The 20,679-nt window shown below is 42.5% G+C and overlaps 1 protein-coding gene across 4 annotated transcripts in view; it reads right to left on the bottom strand.

Annotated features, from left to right (window-relative positions):
* Positions 1-20,679, bottom strand: part of RNGTT (RNA guanylyltransferase and 5'-phosphatase) — a 601,184-nt gene that overhangs the window by 505,036 nt on the left and 75,469 nt on the right. For all 4 annotated transcript variants that reach the window (XM_073589590.1, XM_073589589.1, XM_073589588.1 and 1 more), the window contains exons 7-8: positions 8,068-8,177; positions 105-206 (exon numbers count right to left, since the gene is read on the bottom strand). In XM_073589590.1, coding sequence (XP_073445691.1) covers positions 105-206; positions 8,068-8,177 — 212 coding nt within the window. The remainder of the gene's footprint in view (positions 1-104; positions 207-8,067; positions 8,178-20,679) is intronic.

Here is a 20,679-nt window from a genome sequence, read left to right as displayed (position 1 = left end):
GAACAATTGCTTTGCAATAATAGCACTTTGGCGACAAAAAGAAAATAACAAAAGAAAACCACTAGCTGAACACTGATGTGATTTCATGTCGCAGTTCCACTTACCGGGTACCATCTGCTTTCCAGCTCACTTTATATGACTTCTGCTCGAGAAATTTGATATTGTTTCTGTCCATGGATACAGGCTGTGCTCCAGGGAACCCAGATCTGAAAGACATTTTTTTCCTCTTAATGATGTTATTGGGATAAAAAATTAAATCATGTCTGAACGACATTTCCTACAAAAAAAACCACCGCTCTGAAGACAACACTTTACAAAGTAAGCGAGTCTGTGCGAGCAGTATTTAATGTGTTCTCAGGACGCGGATAAGGAAGATTATACATCATCCACTAGTTAATGATCCCAGGCTTCAGGAAGGATAAATATTTAAGTTTTAGCTTAATGATGCCTGGATTGGCCATTATGTGTTGGGCCGTTATATAATGACAAAATGGGGCATAAAAGAAGGTAATCCATTACAATGTATATTATACTCACAATGTTTTCATAGAAATTGGTCTCTAAATTCAGTGACTGAGCTCAAAGCGTAGAAAATGTACAGTACTTTCCATATGCCGTTATCCAATATAGAAGCAATTTTTCAGCCCAGGCAGGAAAATCTGCCATGAGCACTTGACAGTGCTGAAAACATAGTGCTCCCTTGTTTCTTCAGCACTATCGGGGAAGATTGGTGGGTAAAGCAAGTCATTTTGAAGATGAAAGGGGAGTCTCAACTTTTTACCATTCTCGCTCTTTGAAGAAAGCAAAATGTACGAGACAGCAGCTTTCATCTGAAAATGTATGCTTACACTTCATATCTGAGCACCTTTCTGTTTTAGCCGGCATAATAGTAAATTAAGTAAATTTTAGAATACTTTCAGTCACAAAAGTGGTGCTCAACAGTAGGATATATTTATCCACAATCACAATGTTAGAAACCATGCAAAAGAATGTCAATTATTTAAAGAAAGAATAGAGATGAGTGAACCCGAACTGTAAAGTTCGGGGTCCGTACCTGACACATAGTATATGGTGCTGAACCCTGAACATGTACTTCTCTTGGAGCCAGTTTTACAGAGAAGTGTGGGGGAGCGAGAGAGAAAGAAAGAGGTGGGGGAGCGCGAGAGAGAGAGAGGTGGGGGAGCGCGAGAGAGAGAGAGGTGGGGGAGCGCGAGAGAGAGAGAGGTGGGGGAGCGCGAGAGAGAGAGAGGTGGGGGAGCGCGAGAGAGAGAGAGGTGGGGGAGCGCGAGAGAGAGAGAGGTGGGGGAGCGCGAGAGAGAGAGAGGTGGGGGAGCGCGAGAGAGAGAGAGAGGTGGGGGAGCGCGAGAGAGAGAGATGGGGGAGCGAGAGAGAGAGAGAGGTGGGGGAGCGAGAGAGAGAGGTGGGGGAGCGAGAGAGAGAGAGAGGTGGGGGAGCGAGAGAGAGAGAGAGGTGGGGGAGCGAGAGAGAGAGAGAGGTGGGGGAGCGAGAGAGAGAGAGAGGTGGGGGAGCGAGAGAGAGAGAGAGAGAGAGAAGTGGGGGAGCGAGAGAGAGAGAAGTGGGGGAGCGAGAGAGAGAGAAGTGGGGGAGCGAGAGAGAGAGAGAGAAGTGGGGGAGCGAGAGAGAGAGAGAGAAGTGGGGGAGCGAGAGAGAGAGAGAGAGAGAGAAGTGGGGGAGCGAGAGAGAGAGAGAGAGAGAGAAGTGGGGGAGCGAGAGAGAGAGAGAGAAGTGGGGGAGCGAGAGAGAGAGAGAGAAGTGGGGGAGCGAGAGAGAGAGAGAGAGGTGGGGGAGCGAGAGAGAGAGAGAGGTGGGGGAGCGAGAGAGAGAGAGAGAGGTGGGGGAGCGAGAGAGAGAGAGAGGTGGGGGAGCGAGAGAGCGAGAGGTGGGGGAGAGCGAGAGGTGGGGGAGAGCGAGAGGTGGGGGAGAGCGAGAGGTGGGGGAGAGCGAGAGGTGGGGGAGAGCGAGAGGTGGGGGAGAGCGAGAGGTGGGGGAGAGCGAGAGGTGGGGGAGAGCGAGAGGTGGGGGAGAGCGAGAGGTGGGGGAGAGCGAGATAAATATATAGAGGGACAGGGAATAGTAAGAGTCAGCTCACCATATACACACGTGGTCAAAATTGTTGGTACCCCTCGTTTAATGACAGAAAAACTCACATTGGTCACAGAAATAACTTGAATCTGACAAAAGTAATAAAAAATCTTTGAAACTGGACAAATGAAAGTCAGACATTGCTTTTCAACCATGCTTCCACAGAATTTAAAAAAAAATAAAACTCATGAAATGGACAGAAATGATGGTACCCCTGAAAATGTGAAAAAGGGACATGTTGAATCAAGCTGTGTCAACTAATTAGCATCACAGGTGTCTACAATCTTGGAATCAGTGAGTGGCCTCACTGTGCTGTTTGGTTAAATGGTGTGTATCACACTCAACATGGACCAGAGGAAGCAAAGGAAAGAGCTGTCTCAGGAGATTAGAAAGAAAATTATAGACAAACATGTTAAAGGCAAAAGTTATAAGACCATCTCCAAGCAGTTTGATGTTCCTGTGACTACAGCTGCACATGTATGGACCAAAGTGGACTTCATGGGAGACGAACAAGGAGGACACCATTGTGAAAAAAGAAAAAAAATCATAAAAAAAAGCCAGACTGGAATTTGCCAAACTACATGTTGACAAGCCACAAAGCTTCTGGGAGAATGTCCTATGGACAGATGAGGCAAAAATGAACTTTTTGCAAAGGCACATCAACTCTATGTTCACAGACAGAAAAATGAAGCATATCAAGAAAAACAACACTCTTCCTACTGTGAAACATGGAGGAGGCTCTGTTATGTTCTGGGGCAGCTTTGCTACATCTGGCACAGGGTGTCTAGAATCTGTGCAGGGTACAATGAAATCTCAAGACTATCAAGGGATTCTAGAGAGAAATGTGCTGCCCAGTGTTAGAAAGCTTGGTCTCAAGTCACAGGTCATGGGTTTTTCAACAGGATATTGACCCAAAACACACAGCTAAAAACACCCAAGAATGGCAAAGAGGAAAACATTGGACTATTCTGAAGTGGTCTTCTATGAGCCCTGACCTAAATCCTACTGAGTATCTTTGGAAAGAGCTGAAACATGCAGTCTGGAAAAGGCAACCGTCAAACACATGACAACTGGAGCAGTTTGCTCTTTAGGAGTCGGCCAAAATACCTGTCGAGAGGTGCAGAAGTCTCATTGAGAGTTACAGGAATCGTTTGATTGCAGGGATTGCCTCAAAAGGTTGTGCAACAAAATATTAAGTTAAGGGTACCACCATTTCTGTCCAAGGCCTGTTTCATGAGTTTTATTTATTTATTTATTTTTTAAATCTGTGGAAGCATGGTTGAGAATCAACGTTTGACTTTCATAGAATCATAGAATCGTACAGTTGGAAAGGACCTCCTGGGCCATCTGGTCCAACCCCCTGCTCAAAGCAGGATTCGCTAAATCATCCCAGTCAGATGTCTGTCCAGCCTCTGTTTGAAAACTTCCATTGAAGGAGAACTCACCACTTCTCGTGGCAGCCTGTTCCACTCATTGATCACTCTAACTGTCAAAAAGTTTTTTCTAATATCTAATCTGTGTCTCCTCCCATTCAGTTTCATCCCATTGCTTCTAGTCTTTCCTTGTGCAAATGAGAATAAAGTTGATCCTTCTACAATGTGACAGCCCTTTAGATATTTGTAGACAGCTATTAAGTCTCCTCTCAGTCTTCTCTTTTGCAAACTAAACATTCCCAAATCCTGCAACCTTTCCTCATAAGACAGGGTTTGCAGACCGGTCACCATTCTGGTCGCTCTTTTCTGAACTTGCTCCAGTTTGTTGATGTCTTTTTTAAAATGTGGTGCCCAAAACTGGACACAATATTCCAGATGAGGTCTGACCAAAGAGGAGTAGAGGGAAATAATGACTTCACGTGATCTAGACTGTATGCTTCTGTTAATACATCCTAGAATTGCATTTGCCTTTTTTGCTGCTGCATCACACTGTTGACTCATATTCAGTCTGTGATCTATTAGTATACCCAAGACTTTCATTTGTTCCTTTTCATAGATTTTTATTTATTACTACTTTTGTCAGATTCAAGTTATTTCTGTGACCACTGTGGGTTTTTCTTTCAAAGGGTACCAACAATTTTGACCATGTGCGTATTACTTCTTCAGATGAAGATGAAGTCCACGCAGGGAGTGGCCTCGGCTCTGGGCATGCAGAAGCAAACGTATGTGAAAAAGTTCTCTAGTGTGGTCAGGAAATAAAACTTCATGTTTATTGTAGAAAGGGGACAGACAGGGATGCAGCCTGAACCCGACCCTATTCAACATCTACTTAAATGGACTGGCTGCAGCTCTGGAATCCTTCTATGCCCAGGCCTAAGTCTTCTGCTTGACCAAGAGGTAAAGTTTTTGCTGTATGCAGATGACCTCCTCCTACTCTTCCCAACAGAGAGGGCTAGAAGATAGCCTGACAGTGCTGTAAACATTCAGCACTACATGGGTGCTGCCCATCAACCAAAAGACCAAAGTCATGGTGTTTCAAGAAAGGAACCAGAACAAAACCCCCACTCCCTACCCCCTCATATTAAAGTCTCCACGCTGGAGAAGATCAGCAGCTATACCTAACTCAGTCTGGAGCCAAGCCAAACCGGGAGACTTAAGCAAGCAGCAGAGACCCTGAAAAGAAAAGCGTGCAGAACCTTCTATGCCATCAGAAGAGAACTGTATTACCTCAAACCACCAATTAGAGTCTGGCTTAACATATTTAACAACACCATCACCCCTAAACTGCTGTATAGCAGCAGGGTATGGGGCCCAGCGACCTACCCAGACCAGATAAAGTGGGATCTCAGCCCAACCAAAGACCTCCACCTGGAGTTCTGCAAATATCTTCTCCAGGTCCATCGCATCACCTCCAATACAGCTTGTTGGGCAGAGCTTGTCAGATTACCCATATGGCTCACTATACACAAGAGGGCGCGATCACACCAGGAACACACACAGAGCAGCAACTTCAGCTTCAACTATCAAAACGCTGCTGAGCCAGAGCCGAGAGAAAGCCTGGAACCTCACCAGCCAGTCAAGCTCAAGTCAGCAACATAAACTGACAAAAGCCCAAATAAAGGGGACCTCAGAGAGCTGTAAGAAGCAATACATATAAGGATGGGAAAGTGAATTAGAGATCGCCCAGAAACTCCACATCTCGCTGTGGAGAAACTACGCTTTGGCCCCATATTTGGAGAAGTTACGCTATCCCAAAAACAAACAGACCCCGAGTCTGTACAGGCCAAGTGCTCACAGCCTAGAGATGTAAACAGTGTGGCACTGACAGACATACAAGCCACGTGAGAACAGACTGTGCCAGCACTGCCAGCAGAGGGCCCTGGAGGACGGCACACTTCCTGCTGCTCTGCAACAATTATTCAACAGTGAGAGCCCTCACACTTAAATTGACTCTCCACTCACATCCCAGACTTCCAATCCATGAATGAGGAGAGGAAATTCAGCATCCTACTGGAAGAGGAGGAATGAATGGTGGAGATCGCCATTCAATAGGTTACCCCACATCATAAGCTGAGCGGAACGTAAGACACCCGAATGGACTATTACTGCCCAAATTGTGCCCCCCAACAGTCCATCCCCATAATCCCAATCCTCTCTACTGTCACACTTATTTTTTCTATAATTAAAAATCATGGTTATTCCACAAAATATTGATTTCTGAACATTAGTATTGTTATTTCTAAATGATTATGAACTTGTTTTCTTAGCATTATTTGAGGTCTGCAAGCACTGTATTTGTTTGTTCTTTTGACCATTTCTCATTTTCTGAAAATTAATACAAAATTTAGTGCTTGGAAATTCAAAGACCTGTTGTCAGTAGTTTATAGAATAAAAGAGAAAGTTACATTTTTCTTAAAAATATACCCATAGAGAAAAATCAGACAAACTGAAAATTTTGCAGTGGTCTCTTAACTTTTGCCAGAGCTGTATATGTGTGCGTGTCAATAACATCTATATATCCATGTATTCTATATGTATATATCTATTCTATCCTGTTACACTGCGATTTAACAGAATTGCCGGCTTTTATTCTAATATATATATATATATATATATATATATATATATATATATATATATATATATATACACACACACATATACACACATACATATACATACATACACACACACACACACACACACACACACACACACACACACACACACACACACACACACACACACAGTATTACTAACCCTACAGTCACATTGTATTTGGGGAGTCTCTCAAGTGTCTTTTGCAAACTCAAGATGAGCCTTACAACTTTTGAGTGCAAGTAAAGTTTTTTCATGCCCACTCTTCCATAAAGGCCACCTCTATGGAGTGTACTTCTTATTGTGGCTATATGGATGGGAACTCTGCAGTTCCTTCAGGGTTACCTTTGGCGTCTATGCTGACTTTCTTATTAATGCCCTTCTTGACCAGGCTGAGAGGTTTGGTGGGTGGTCTTTTCTTGGCAGGTTTGTTGTGGTACCATTTTTTATCCATTTGATGATAATTTTAAGATCAGTCCGATTTTGATGAAGGAGAGTCAGACAAGTGTAATGCGATTGTCATGCATTTTTTATGCGAGTACAATCCGACTTTTCACACCTACCATCCGATTTACATCCGAATGCAGCGTGATTCCACGCCGACTGCAATGCGATTTTAACATGAGCTTTTACACAGAGAAATTCTCTAAGTCATTTACACATCATTTTCAAAGGAAATATTCTTCAAAACAGGTGTAGTGACCATTTGACTCCATGGAGCAGTGGATGCTGCTGAGTGAAAATTGCAAACACATTGCAATGAAACAGCATTGAAATGCATTATACCTGTTCATTTTTAAGCTTATTGAAGCCTTTTACTTAGCTGCTTTTTTCTTGCCATAATACAAGTTCTAACTGTCTATTCAGTAGGACTATCAGCTGTGTATCCACCAGACTTCTGCACAACACAACTGATGGTCCCAACCCCATTTAGAAGGCAAGAAATCCCACTTATTAAACCTGACAGGGCACACCTGTGAAGTGAAAACCATTTCCGGTGACTACCTCTTGAAGCTCATCAAGAGAATGCCAAGAGTGTGCAAAGCAGTAATCAAAGCAAAAGGTGGCTACTTTGAAGAACCTAGAATATAAGACATATTTTCAGTTGTTTCACACTTTTTTGTTAATTATATAATTCCACATGTGTGAATTCATAGTTTTGATGCCTTCAGAGTGAATCTACAATTTTCATAGTCATGAAAATAAAGAAAACTCTTTGAATGAGAAGGTGTGTCCAAACTTTTGGTCTGTACTGTAATACTAAAATATTGCAGTACATAACCAAATGATAAGTGGTATTGCTCAATATGTCATGTCGTTGGATTCAAAGTTTTACATGATGAGTAGAAGTGCTCTCTGCCTGGGACTCCTGGAAGAAGATTGTGCAATGACAGCAGGAGAATTTTAAGGGCTTTGATCTCCGACATAGGACTTCTATGAAATAAAACAAACCAGGAAATTTCTGTCTGTCCTGGCGTGCCTTTTAGTAAATTTAACTCTATTATTAGAAATTACATTTCTAGGAGCATCTTTTCTTACATTTCTTTATTCTGTGGTTCCTCTTGGGTGTTACCACTCACACTGCTGACCGTATCAGAAACGCCCATTTGAGAAGAAAAATCTTAACATTCAGTTTTTAATTTATTCATAAATTTTTAGGAAGAATAATAGCGGAACGGCACAATTCAGATTCATAGGAAAATGTGTTCCACAATTGTTATTTTACGGCAAACAAAGGATTTACTAACAAACATGTCAGGAGATGGTGACAGGTCCACTATAATCAGGTTGTAGACTCTCCTTACTGGCCAGAAAACAATGAAAACTGTAGAAACAGATCATCTTTTACATACATTAGGTGCATAAATTGTAAACTATTTCTCAAAGAGAACAGATGGCCAAATTAATAGAAGAAAGGCAAGAATTTGCATACCCTTCCCATGAGGCAAACTGCTGACACTTCCTCTGTATTTCTCCAAGTTTTGGTTGTGTAGTTACCTGGGCTACATGTTTTACTGCGATACCTTCTAAAAATATTGCACCCTGTGGAAATTAAGAAAAGAAAAACAAAAATGATTAATAATGTAGTGGCATGCTGAAAGAAACAGCTTCTATCATCTTCATAAAGGATGAAAAAACATAGTACAGAAAGAAAATAGCAAAACAAGGAAAGCAAGAAGAAAGCATACCTTACCAGATAAAGAAACTCAGAAAAGCGATAGAATACTCATGCTGCGCATCAGTTCCTTGGTCTGCTAGAATTGTGAATGTAGCTCTGGGCTAAAACACAAACTAACTAAAGATCAATATACCGTAATAATGTAATGTATTTTCTACGCTACTCAATGTTTTACACAGAATAATTCTATACAGGGGTGGCACGGTGACTCAGTGGATAGCACTGCAGCCTTGCAGCGCTGGGGTCCTGGGTTCGAATCCCACCAAGGACAACATCTGCAAGGAGTTTGTATGTTCTCCCCGTGTTTGTGTGGGTTTTCTCCAAGTACTCCAGTTTCCTCCCACATTCCAAAGACATACTGATAGGGAATTTAGATTGTGCGCCCCATCGGGGACAGTGATGATAATATCTGTAAAGTGCTGCTGAATATGTTAGCGCTATATAAAAATAAAGATTATTTGTTTTTATTATACAAAAACTGAAAAACCGTGTTCCAAGTTGGCTCTACATTTTTCCAATTTTATCTGGCAAAAATGGAAACAATGATTTTGGATCTTCCTAATGATGAGGTTGTTTCTAAAAATGCATAACACTCAACTTTACGGAAGGGGAACCTTCATAAGTAAATAAAAAGTTATATACTAATGTACAGCTATGGGATGCAACAATATATTCCAGTTCCAGTATGAAAACAAGTACTCTGATTATTAGTTTGTTTTTTTTTAATGACAACAAATTTTTAGATTTGAGACTTAAAGAGGTTGACCACTACTTTTTTTTTTATTAATGTCCTATCCTCAGGTAAGGCCATCATTATCTGATCAGTGGGGAAGCGACACCCGGCAACCCCGCTAATCAGACGTTATCGGCAGGAAGTTTTCTACTGTTGCGGGAACACAGAACCTCTGTCATTTCTATAGTGGCCGTGGCCGGGTAATACGGATCCAACCACTACTCAAATGAATAGGAGTGGATCCGCAGTACCCGAACACAATCACTATAGTTTGGTCGGAGCTGCTGTGTTCCAGCAGCTTCCGAGAAATTCTGGCCACCACCGATAACAGCTGATCACTTAGGCTGCCGATGTTGAATCCCCACTGATCAGAAATTGATAGCCTAGCCTAAGGATTGGCCACCAATAAAGTACTGGGCAACCTCTTTAAATATGACCTATAACAGCTCTCCCAAAATGTCTCTTTTTTAAATAAATGTAGCAATCATGAGATATTCTGACATCTCTACTTGTGATGTGTTGATTCTCTGTTATTCATCTTCGAACATGTTTGAACACATTGACAACAACTGGGTGTTACCATTGGGAGGTTATGTCCCTAAAGACTGACACTGTGCAGTGACGACCATTATCAGACGCTGTAGGGACGCACCCACTTGACAAGGGCAATGGTAATAGCAAGAAGTGACAGAGGATCAGAATTTTGCAGAGTTCTAAGTAACGATGCTCCTGACTACACTGTGTTCCAAATTATTATGCAAATTATATTTTTCTATGATTTTCCTAAATAGTCGGTACAAATGACAGTCAGTCTAATAAAAGTCATCACCCAATAGAGTATACAAATTTTATTGAAGAAACCTCCCAATAATAACAGTATAATCTCCAAAATGAATAAAAACTCAAATTGCACTGTTCCAAATTATTATGCACAGTAGAATTTCTAAGCATTTGATATGTTTTAAAGAACTGAAAATGTTCATTTGTGGAATTTGCAGCATTAGGAGGTCACATTCACTGAACAAAAAAGATATTTAACTCCAAAACATCCTAACAGGCCAAGTTATATGTTAACATAGGAACCCTTCTTTGATATCACCTTCACAATTCTTGCATCCATTGAACTTGTGAGTTTTTGGAGAGTTTCTGCTTGTATTTCTTTACATGAAGTCAGAATAGCCTCCCAGAGCTGCTGTCTTGATGTGAACTGCCTCCCACCCTCATAGATCTTTTGCTTGATGATACTCCAAAGGTTCTCTACAGGGTTGAGGTTAGGGGAAAGATGGTGGCCACACCATGAGTTTATCTCCTTTTATGCCCATAGCAGTCAATGACTCAGAGGTATTCTTTGCAGCATGAGATGGTGCATTGTCATGCATGAAAATGATTTTGCTCCTGAAGGCACGTTTCTGCTTTTTATACCATGGAAGACAGCTGTTAGTCAGAAACTCTATATACTTTGCAGAGGTCATTTTCACACCTTCAGGAACCTTAAAGAGCCCTATCAGCTGTTTCCCCATGATTCCGGCCCAAAACATGACTCTTCCACCTCCTTGCTGATGTCGCAGCCTTGTTGGGACATGATGGCCATCCACCAACCATCCACTACTCCATCCATCTGGACCATCCAGGGTTGCTCGACACTCATCAGTAAACAAGACTGTATGAAAATTAGTCTTCATGTATGTCTGGGCCCACTGCAACCATTTCTGCTTGTGAACACTGTTTAGGAGTGGATGAATAGTAGGTTTATGCACCACAGCAAGTCTTTGAAGGATCCTACACCCTGAGGGTCAAGGGACTCCAGAGGCACCAGCAGCTTTAAATATCTGTTTGCTGGTTTGTAATGGCTTTTTAGCAGCTGCTCTCTTAATCCGATGAACTTGCCTGGCAGAAACCTTCCTCATTCTGCCTTTATCAGCACAAACATGTCTGTGCTCAGAATCAACCACAAATCTCTTAACAGTACAATGATCACGTTTAAATTTTGGGGAAATATCTAATGTTTTCATCTCTTGATCAAGGCATTGCACTATTTGATGCTTTTCAGCAGCAGAGAGATCCTTTTTCTTTCCTAAATTCCTTGAAACCTGTGCCCTGCTTAATAATGTGGAACATCATTCTTAAGTAGTTTTCCTTTATTTGGGCTCACCTGGTAAACTAATTATCACAGGCATTTGAGATTGATTTCAGTGATCCAAAGAGCCCTGATACACAATACCATCTAGGAGTTTATTTGAAAAACAAAAAATTACATCTTTATGACACTTAAATCCAATTTGCATAAGAATTTGGAACACAGTGTAGAGTTGAGCAAATTTTTCAAATTTCGGTTCCGATTATGACCGGCAGCAAATATTGTTTTTGCAATATTCACCGAACGTCATTGGAGTCCATGGGAGTAGAAATGACCGAATATGTTCGGAAACAATCTACAAACGTAAATTCGGCATACTACTGTGGTACGAATATGGCAAATTCAGATTCAGCGAATGAATCCGAACAAATCTGAAAAACTCTACTCCTGACAGGTCCTCTGTCTGTCCCCAACTGTTAAAGCTGCAATCTTTGACAAAATGAAAAAAATAAATAATAAAAGAACAACATTAAACCAAGTGCTACACATGTTACTGAGGCAGTACTACTCTGGTGAGGAGTCCCTTCTACAGAGTAGTCAGGAATTTGATCTCTGAATCACACCTTTCTGGGTGTGACTGACAGAACGATTCTGCAGGCTGTCAATCATGCCTAAGGAGGCGTGATTAGAAGACCCAAGGTAGTACTAGTTCACGGAAGAGATGCACTGCCGGACTAGTCCTGCCTCACTAGCATATCCTGTGATGCTGTAGGTTTCATGTTAATTTTTTTAAAGATTGAAGCATTAGTAAGGCATATGAAACACCTTATAAAAAAAAAAACAAAAAAAAAAAAAAACAAAATCCCCATAAATACCGCTATAATAGGGGCCAGGGAAAGTCAGGGCATCGGACAGGTTCCATTTATTCAGCAGAATTTCACAACACAAACTATTTATATGTTCATGCAGCCCTTTCAAAGACAAGTTCAGCAATACCTTTACATGACAAGACTGTTCCTCGGTTTCAGAGAAAACAGCATTTTATTTCATATGCAAATAAGGCTAAAGGACTATGGTAGATCTGAAGCCTTTGTCACTCCACTGCCTCCTACTGCTTGACTAATGACTCCTTGGCTGAATCATAGAGGCAGTTAGTCAAGCAGGAGGAGGGAATGCTGGGTGGCAAATAGAGCTGGAGTGACAGAGGATTCAGATATACCATTTGATAACAATTCAAACAACGACTGCTCAGTAACAGAGGAACAGACAGGCCATGTAAAGGTATTGCTTAATTTGTCCTTTTAAGAGCTACATACACATATAAATAGTTTGTGAGGTGAAATTCTGATGACAGATTCCTTTCAAAAAATTGATACAGATAGAGGTTGCCAAATCAAACCCATCAGGTGTCATTTAGGGTATGCTCATACAGGTCACATCACTACAGGTTACCAAAAGTCTCTAGCATCCTAGACTTGTGCATGTCAAATACCCACTGCAAAAAAAAAATTGTAAAAATTCACATTTCATTTCTTGAAGAATGTAACAATTTAGGAGCCTAAAATTCTCCGCAAAGAATTGACTCATGAAGAAAAATGAAGAACAGTATGAGTCATTCAGCACCTACAGCCTGAAATGTGCATTATATACAGCATAATGATTTCATCTTGTCGGCATTTTCACAAGAAAAAGCACATAATACAAATCATTGAAAAAGCACTGCATAAAAGACCCATTATTAATGGGACAGTGAGGGACCGGGCCTCTTCAGAATCAAAGGACGACAAGTTTGACAAATCCACCAAATCTAAATGATGTGAACTGATAACAGGAGATGGAACAAACTTGCTAATGAGTATATGAGAATGAATTCCACGCTTCATTTTGGAAAAAGCTCATTTTAGATAATTTAGCATGAATAATGTTGGGTAGAACAGAGAAAGGGATTTCCAATGCTAGAATAACTTCTAAAAAAATCTCTTATTCCGCCTCACTTCCCTACACTCACAAGTATCGTAAATGGTTGTTCCACTACAAAAGTATTGATGATGCATTTTTGGAGTAGGTCATCAATATGAGATTAGTGTATGACACCCAGCACCCCCAAAGATCGGCTATATTCAATGTTGGCCAGATGGAAGACATTGCCGAGCTGCACGACACAGATGATTCAACTTTTTAGCGTTCGCTGACAAATACTGCAAATCTGCTCTATTCATTTGGTTGTCATTTCAGGTGACCCTGGCTGCTTATCGGTTTCGTTCTAGCTCTTGCAGTCTCCTCCACCCTGCCATCTCTATTAATATTTATAAACCGTAACAGTCATCCCATGTCTCAGCAAGCGGACAATCAGTCTTCACTAAAAAACAGATTTTACCAGAGGATACAGAGTGAAGTTTACAAAGTTTCTTATATTCGTTTGTACTATTAATCTACAGTTAATCTTTTTATCTAGGACTATATTATTATTTTAGTGTAGGCCTAAGAACTAACAGGTACGTAGCTGCCAACTAATTGCCTATTCTGCCCGCCCTATCTCTGCGGGCACAGAGCGTTCTTGACGGTTATTCCGCCACAGCTTCCGTTGATGTCACGTCCTTCCTCTGCTCAGTTGATGGGGCATGACTGCGGTCGTCATGCTGATTGACGGCTGGCTCTCCGCTGCATAACTGCCGTAAGCTGGCTGACAATCAGCATGACGTCAGCAGTCATGCCCCTGTCGACACTGCAGCCCAGAAGAGGAGTAACTACTCTGACACTGAAATTGTACAAAGATACCAGTTCTACATTACTAATTTACCCGTATGTTTAGTGACTCATCTTAATATATTTAGCAAGGAGAACTAGAGTCAAAATATGCTAAAAAAGGTCAAAGTTTATTTATAAATACACAGGATTACAGAAAAAATACATAATACTACATAATTATGGTAGATGTGATTTGATCCCTAGGTAAAAAGCAGGCAGGAGAATAGGTCAGGACATAGTTAACTGAATACGGACAAATGAGGATATTGTTTTCAAATCTTACAATATCATATAGTCTGGTGCTTATGGACTAAGTTGATACTCTATATAGCCCAGGTGTGGAAAGGTAGTCCAATAATGGGACAATAGTTCAGTTCTTGTCAAACAGTAACAGCAGACTTGTATTGTACGCATTTACATATTATAACGGTAGCAAGTAAAGAGAGTATTCACCCTATTTGTCAGTCTTGCCTGAACTATGGCCATGTTCACCAATGCAAGTTTCGCATTGATGTCTCTTCTTCAGGAGGTGAATGCAATGGGTGAATACGCTCTTTGTTACCCTTATAATATGTAAATGTGCACAATACAAGTCTTTTCCGCTTGGCTGCACAGACAGTCTAGGAGCCAAGTTAATGAGTTTGAGTGCCCGTTCGGCCTGTATAACTAAAATGAGTTTTGGAGGCAACAGTCTCATTGGCTTATCAAAATGTAGTGAGCAGCCACAGGAGAGATGAGACTTCTATAGGAAGCATGACAGCTGAAAAACAAAACTGAAGGCAGAGATAGCAAAAGGAAGTTCTCAGAGTTTTTTTTTTTGTTTTTTTTTCCATCCCTACATCCCCTAACTGAATGTTTATCACACTCTGGATTTCGCTTATTTACAGTGTATTTTCTTCCTTGGACTTCAAAGCCTCGATTTCCTCTCTTCAGCGTCAATCTTGAATTTCGGATTTCACACTGCTTTTTTCTACTCTATGCCCTGCAATCAATCCCTGATGCATCAGCATAGCATCTCATGACAACTAGTTTCAGTACCACCTTCGTCTGCTGTGGAGAGAGTGTAATTATCCTCTCCTCTCCATTCCCCTAAATGAGCTTATAGATCAGTATGCAGTCAGGGTGTCTGAACTGTGATCTCCGTCCTACATTACAACTAGGACACCATCAGGTACATGTCGTATTAGATCATACAACCATAGGCAGTTCTATTGATTGAGATGTTGATCCCCTGAAGAGAACATAAAGCCATGTAATTCCCAAGGGGTCACTGTGTTCACATGAGCAAACTCAGGAACAGTATACAATTACTTATCTGATATAAAGGAACAAGTATACAAGGTAACACCTTAATACTATTTTATTATTCATATCAGTATGAATAATAAAATTTGACTTACTGAAAAAAAAAGTCCAGGTACCACGATCTGTCTGAGCTTAGACAATGGACACCGCAGTTCACATGAAATACGTAACTGCCGCCATTTGCTATGACAGTGTAGTTGTCATGTCACATTTATCATGGATCCTGGATTTTAATTTGATAAATAAAAGTTAATTTTTATTATTCATACTTGAAGATGGATGATATTTCTGCCAACTCATCGCAACTGCAGAACTCTGCATAGGAACCCAAAATGTCAAAGCGGTCCCCTTGCTGCCTTACTCACCTAGACTGCTGGATACCAGAGCGGCACTCACTACACCAGTCCAAGAAAAAGCTGCATTAGGGCAAAATTTTGCCCAGGGGCAACTGCCTCTATGGACCCTCGCTCTACAGAACACCACTGTCCGGTACTATTGCTATCAGAAATGTTTTTTTAAAAAAAAATTTTTAAATATTCCCCTTCTGAATGCATTCGCTACATGTTCAGACTGGCCTACCTTCTCAACGCATTACTCTAACTATCCCTGTGTTGCCCATTCAAACATTTCTTTTTACCATAACCAGGTTCCTCGTATCTTGTTCTCACACGCTTTATGCATTTAATAGCCCTCTGTGTCTGTACTGTTACATACTTAGGCTGATAATCAGTTCATGCAGCATTACATGAACACCAGATTCTTACACTATGGCTGGTCCAAACGAAAGCAAATGTTACCACCCACCTGTCGTGTCTACCTCTTTCCTCATAGATTGTAAGCTTGCGAGCAGGGCCCTCATTCCTCTTGATATTTGTTATAATCTGTGTCTCTATTGTTATGCTGTAATGTCTATCGTCTGTACAAGTCCCCTCTAAAATGTAAAGTGCTGCGGAATATGTCGGCGCTATAGAGAGAATATATAATAATAATTGTATTATTAATAATTATTATTATTATTATTATTATTATTATTATTATTATTATTATTATTATTATTATGGAACAGCTTGTTGCCCTTACAATTATCACACACAATTGGTTAACACCGAGTAAATGTTACTTTTCAAGCTGATACACATAATAAGATTGTTAATCCATTTAAAAATATCAAACAAATTATCAATATTTGTATCTATAAATGCATACAAGGTTTAATGAGATTCAAACCAACAAAGCCTACTTAGTCATATTAATGTGGTGTGACCTTTCTGAGCACAATAAATACTCGGACAAGGAAACATTAATAGGGAGAACAAACACTAAATTTTATTTTACTGTTCATTGGAAAATTAGAGTTTGCCTCATCTGCATAAATGTAAACGAAGCAACTTGGCAATTTAGTAGTTATTAAAATCACTACATTCTTGAGAAAGGAGAGGAATTTTAATTCTGGTGTATACTGGTCACGGCCTGGGTTACTAGCCACCTCTGTGTTCTATCAGCGGTGGCCAGTGTCTCCTATGCATGGAGTGCAGTGCTTACAAGATCATTGCTATAGAGCTTGTAAGTTTCTCTGCCTCTGAGCATTGGAGAGTGCAGAGTCTAAACTGTCTATCATTTAGGAGTGCACCACAAGACAGGAGGCTGAGGTGTATTGCACTCCTGAAGACAAATCGTAAGAAAGCTTTTTCTTTAAACATGGAACAAACAAGTAGGAAAAAACAGGAAGTAATCACTCATTGAACGTCCACTTTTCCCTTCTTCTGGCTATGGATCAACTGTGGAGAAAAGCAATGTATCCTGTTCTTCTTGTGAACCTCACCTAAGCAGTTACACACTGAAGGAAACATAAAATGGATGGATGGCTCCCAGAGGAATTTTTTTTCCCATGGGGATGGTGTTTTCATATAATATACAATAACTAAGTCACTGGCAAAGTGCTGGTGGGGAGATACGTTTCACTGAGCCTATTAGCTTCAGTGTTTTGAAACCCAGAAGCTTCCTCCAGCACACTACAAGTCAAAAGAGGTTAATAGGCCATTTTAAGGGCTGGGTTTTTGAGGACAACCATAGAGCTGGTGGGAGGTTGTCCACCATATCTCTACCCCAGGGTGTGGTCGGGGGTTTAAACACTCAGCCTCCAGAGATATTCAGTGTTCAGTGGAAGAGTTAAAGAGATAGTGTACCTGTGCTTCTGTGTACAATAGAGTGAGCCAATCTACCACAGTTGGTGCTAGAAGTGGGAACATGGTCCCCAGGAAGCAAGTGTGACTACTGTGGACAAACCAAATGTACTGGGTGAAGGACAGGGATAGAACTATGGTCAGGCAAAATAGCAAAGGGGATCTTAAGCCAGCAGCAACAACACCAGCAGTACCGAGAGCAGCAGCAGCGCCAAGAGCAGGAGCAGCATCAAGTACAGCAGGAGACAAAACTCCTGATAAAGTAGATCCAGTAGCAGCAAAAGCAGATAGAACCCATGGAAGGGGATGTCCACAGCAGAGAAACCACCCTTCCCCAAGTCAAGGTGATAACACATACAACTGGAAGGTGGTAAGATGAGTGATGCAAAAGATGACCCCGGGTGGTGATGTGGAAGCATTTTTGACTATTTCTGAGCGGGTAGCAGAGCGTTAGAAACTACCAATAGACCAACGGGCGGAGGTGCTGGCCCCCTATCTAACTGGCGAGCCCCAGAAGGATTATCATGACCTGGTCTTACAAGATGCCTGGGAATATGCCAAACTAAAAACGGAGATACTGGCACGCTGAGGATTGACTATGTCTGCCCGAATGCAAAAGGTCCACCAGTGGGCACAGTGCGGCGATAAAACCCCTCGCTCCTAAATGTATTTGCTGCATCTGGTACAGAAATTGTAGCAGCCGGACTCCTCCACCCCAGCCCAGATGGTAGAGCAAGTAGTAATGGGCAGATTTATCCAGGCCGGTGAAGACCTGGGTTGCCCTGAAATGAGGATGACGTGGTTGGCCTAGTAGAAAGGTACCAGGTGGTTGAGAGGACCCTAAGGAAGTCTGGTGGTGTTGCATCCCCATTCTGGGGAAACCAGAGGGAGCCCGAATCCCGAAAGAGGGCTAGTAGAGCTATTGCTGGGGAGAGTCCAAGGTCCAAAGGGGTCGCTGAGGGGTTGCCAAAGGCCACTGCTAAAGACATGCTCTGCTGGAGATGTCACTGCCTTGGTCATACAGCCTCCCGGAGTCCCATGTCTTAAGAACAGATGGACTGTAGGATGCGGAGGCGCTGGTCGTACTATGCCTACCCCTCATGCAATGTGGACTATCAGCCCAGTGAGGTGCCGCAGTCATGTCCTGTAACAATAAATGGGGTACTTGTGTCAGGACTCTTGGACTCAGGGAGTTTGGTGACTCCCCCCACCAGCTGATCCCTGGAAAACATGTGGGCATCCGCTGTATTCACGGGGATGCCAAGGACTACTCAGTTGCCAGACTGCCTATAAAAAACAACTGTGGGGCTGAGACCCATGAGGGTGGGGAGGTTAAGGACATACTACACCATGTGATAATAGGGTGGGACTTGACCTTGTTTTGGGACTTATGGCGGAAGGTGGCAGTATCATGTGACTAAGACAGGAGCCGGTTCCACAATGATGAATCCCCATCGCAGTCAGAGGCGGATGAGTTCCCCCTGTGTGTCCTTACTATTGACACGGACAACACAGTGATCAGTGAGCCCGAGGATTCCTGAACTGGGGGTTTCTGGGGGAAATTTTGAGACTGCTCATACACGGGATATTACTCTAAAAGGGACATTTGACAATATAACTGTGATGAGTGGGGTCGCTCAAAAGCCGGGGGCCGACACCAGGTTTCCCCGTTTTGCTTTAAAAAAGAAGCTGCTATACTGCGTCACTAAAATAAAAGACGCAGTTAGTATAGGGTCCCTATAAGCAAAGAGTACTAGACCTGGCCCATTCTCACATCTTGGGTGGGCATCTGGGAGTAGACAAAACTCAAGAAAGGAGCCTTCAGAAATTCTACTGGCCTGGATGTCGCAGAGATTGTTCACTACTGCCGGCCCTGCTCTACTTGTCAGTTAATGGCTCCGTATCCCACTTCTGCTTCTGGAGTCCGCTAGTGCCGCTGCCCATTACAGAAGTCCCATTTGATCGGATTGCCATGGACATTGTAGGGCTCCTAGTCAAGTCCACCAGGGGGCACCAAAACACCCTAGTGGTGATGGACTATACAATACAATATCCAGAGGTGGTACCACAGAGAAACTCCTCCGCCAGGAGTATAGCTCGAGAAATAGTCCATATTTTCTCCTGGACGGGCCTGCCAAAGGAAATAATGACAGACCAAGGGACTCCTTATATGTCCAACGTGATGAGGGAGCTGTGCAAGTTGTGAAATTATGCTCAAGAAGGTAGTGGAGAATGATGGAGAAACTGGGATTTCCTACTACTCTACTTCCTGTTCTCCATTAGAAAAGTCCCACAGGCCTCTACGTGGTCCTCACCGTTCGAGTTCCTATACAGACGGCACCCTTGGGGACTTCTAGACATTGCAAAGGCAACCTGGGAAGTGGAGTCAACACCCCACAGAAGCATTATCAAACATGTGGCCCAAATGCAAGACAGGATCGCGAGAGTGATGCCGATTGTGAGGGACAGCCTCCTTCAAGTCCAAGAGGCCCAGGCAAGGGTCCACAACCGGTCGGCGAGACTGAGACAGCTCAACCCTGGAGACTGGGTGTTGGTGTTGATCCCCACAGTGGAAAGTAAGATCCTGGCTAAATGACAAGGGCCATAGGAGGTGGTCGAAAAGTTGAATGACATCAATTACAAGGTCTACCAACCAGAGAGCAGAAAGCCGCATCAGGTGTACGACATTAACCTGCTTTAACCATGGCGACACAGGGAACCGCTGGAAGCTATGTGCCTGGGGTCAATCCTGAAGCCAGGGTCGAGGATGTCACAGTAGCAGAGATACTATTACGGGCCCAGAAGCAACATTTCCGAGAGCTGCTTTAGCAGAACAGGGACCTGTTTTCGGAATTGCCAGGTGGTACAGTCATGGAGCATGAAATCCTGACGGAACCACATGTGAGTGTAATCCAAAAGCTGTATCGGATTCCTGAAGCCCGCCGCAAGGTGATCTCCAAGGAGGTGAGCCTGGGCGCCATTGAGGAGTCAAAAATTGGCTGGTCCAGCCCCACTGTCCTTGAGCCAAAACTGGACAAAGAGTGGCGTTTCTGTAATGACTACAGGAAGCTAAATGAAGTTTACAAGTTTGACGCATATCCGATGTCCCTGGTCGATGAGCTCATTGAGAGACCAGGGTCAGCAAGATATATCACCACCCTGGACCTAACAAAAGGGTACTGGAAAATTCTCCTGTCCCCAAGTACCAAGGAGAAGACTGCCTTCTCAACACCTGACGTGTGCTTTCAGTATACCACAATGCCGTTCGGTCTGCAAGGAGCCTTCAGCTACCTTCTCGAAGGCCATGGACAAGATCTTAG

Source organism: Dendrobates tinctorius, unplaced genomic scaffold, assembly GCF_039654945.1.
Source record: "Dendrobates tinctorius isolate UK_male_01 unplaced genomic scaffold, ASM3965494v1 ptg000111l, whole genome shotgun sequence".
NCBI lineage: Eukaryota > Metazoa > Chordata > Amphibia > Anura > Dendrobatidae > Dendrobates > Dendrobates tinctorius.
Note: the sequence above shows the minus strand (reverse complement) of the source record. Positions and strands in the feature narration are given on the sequence as shown.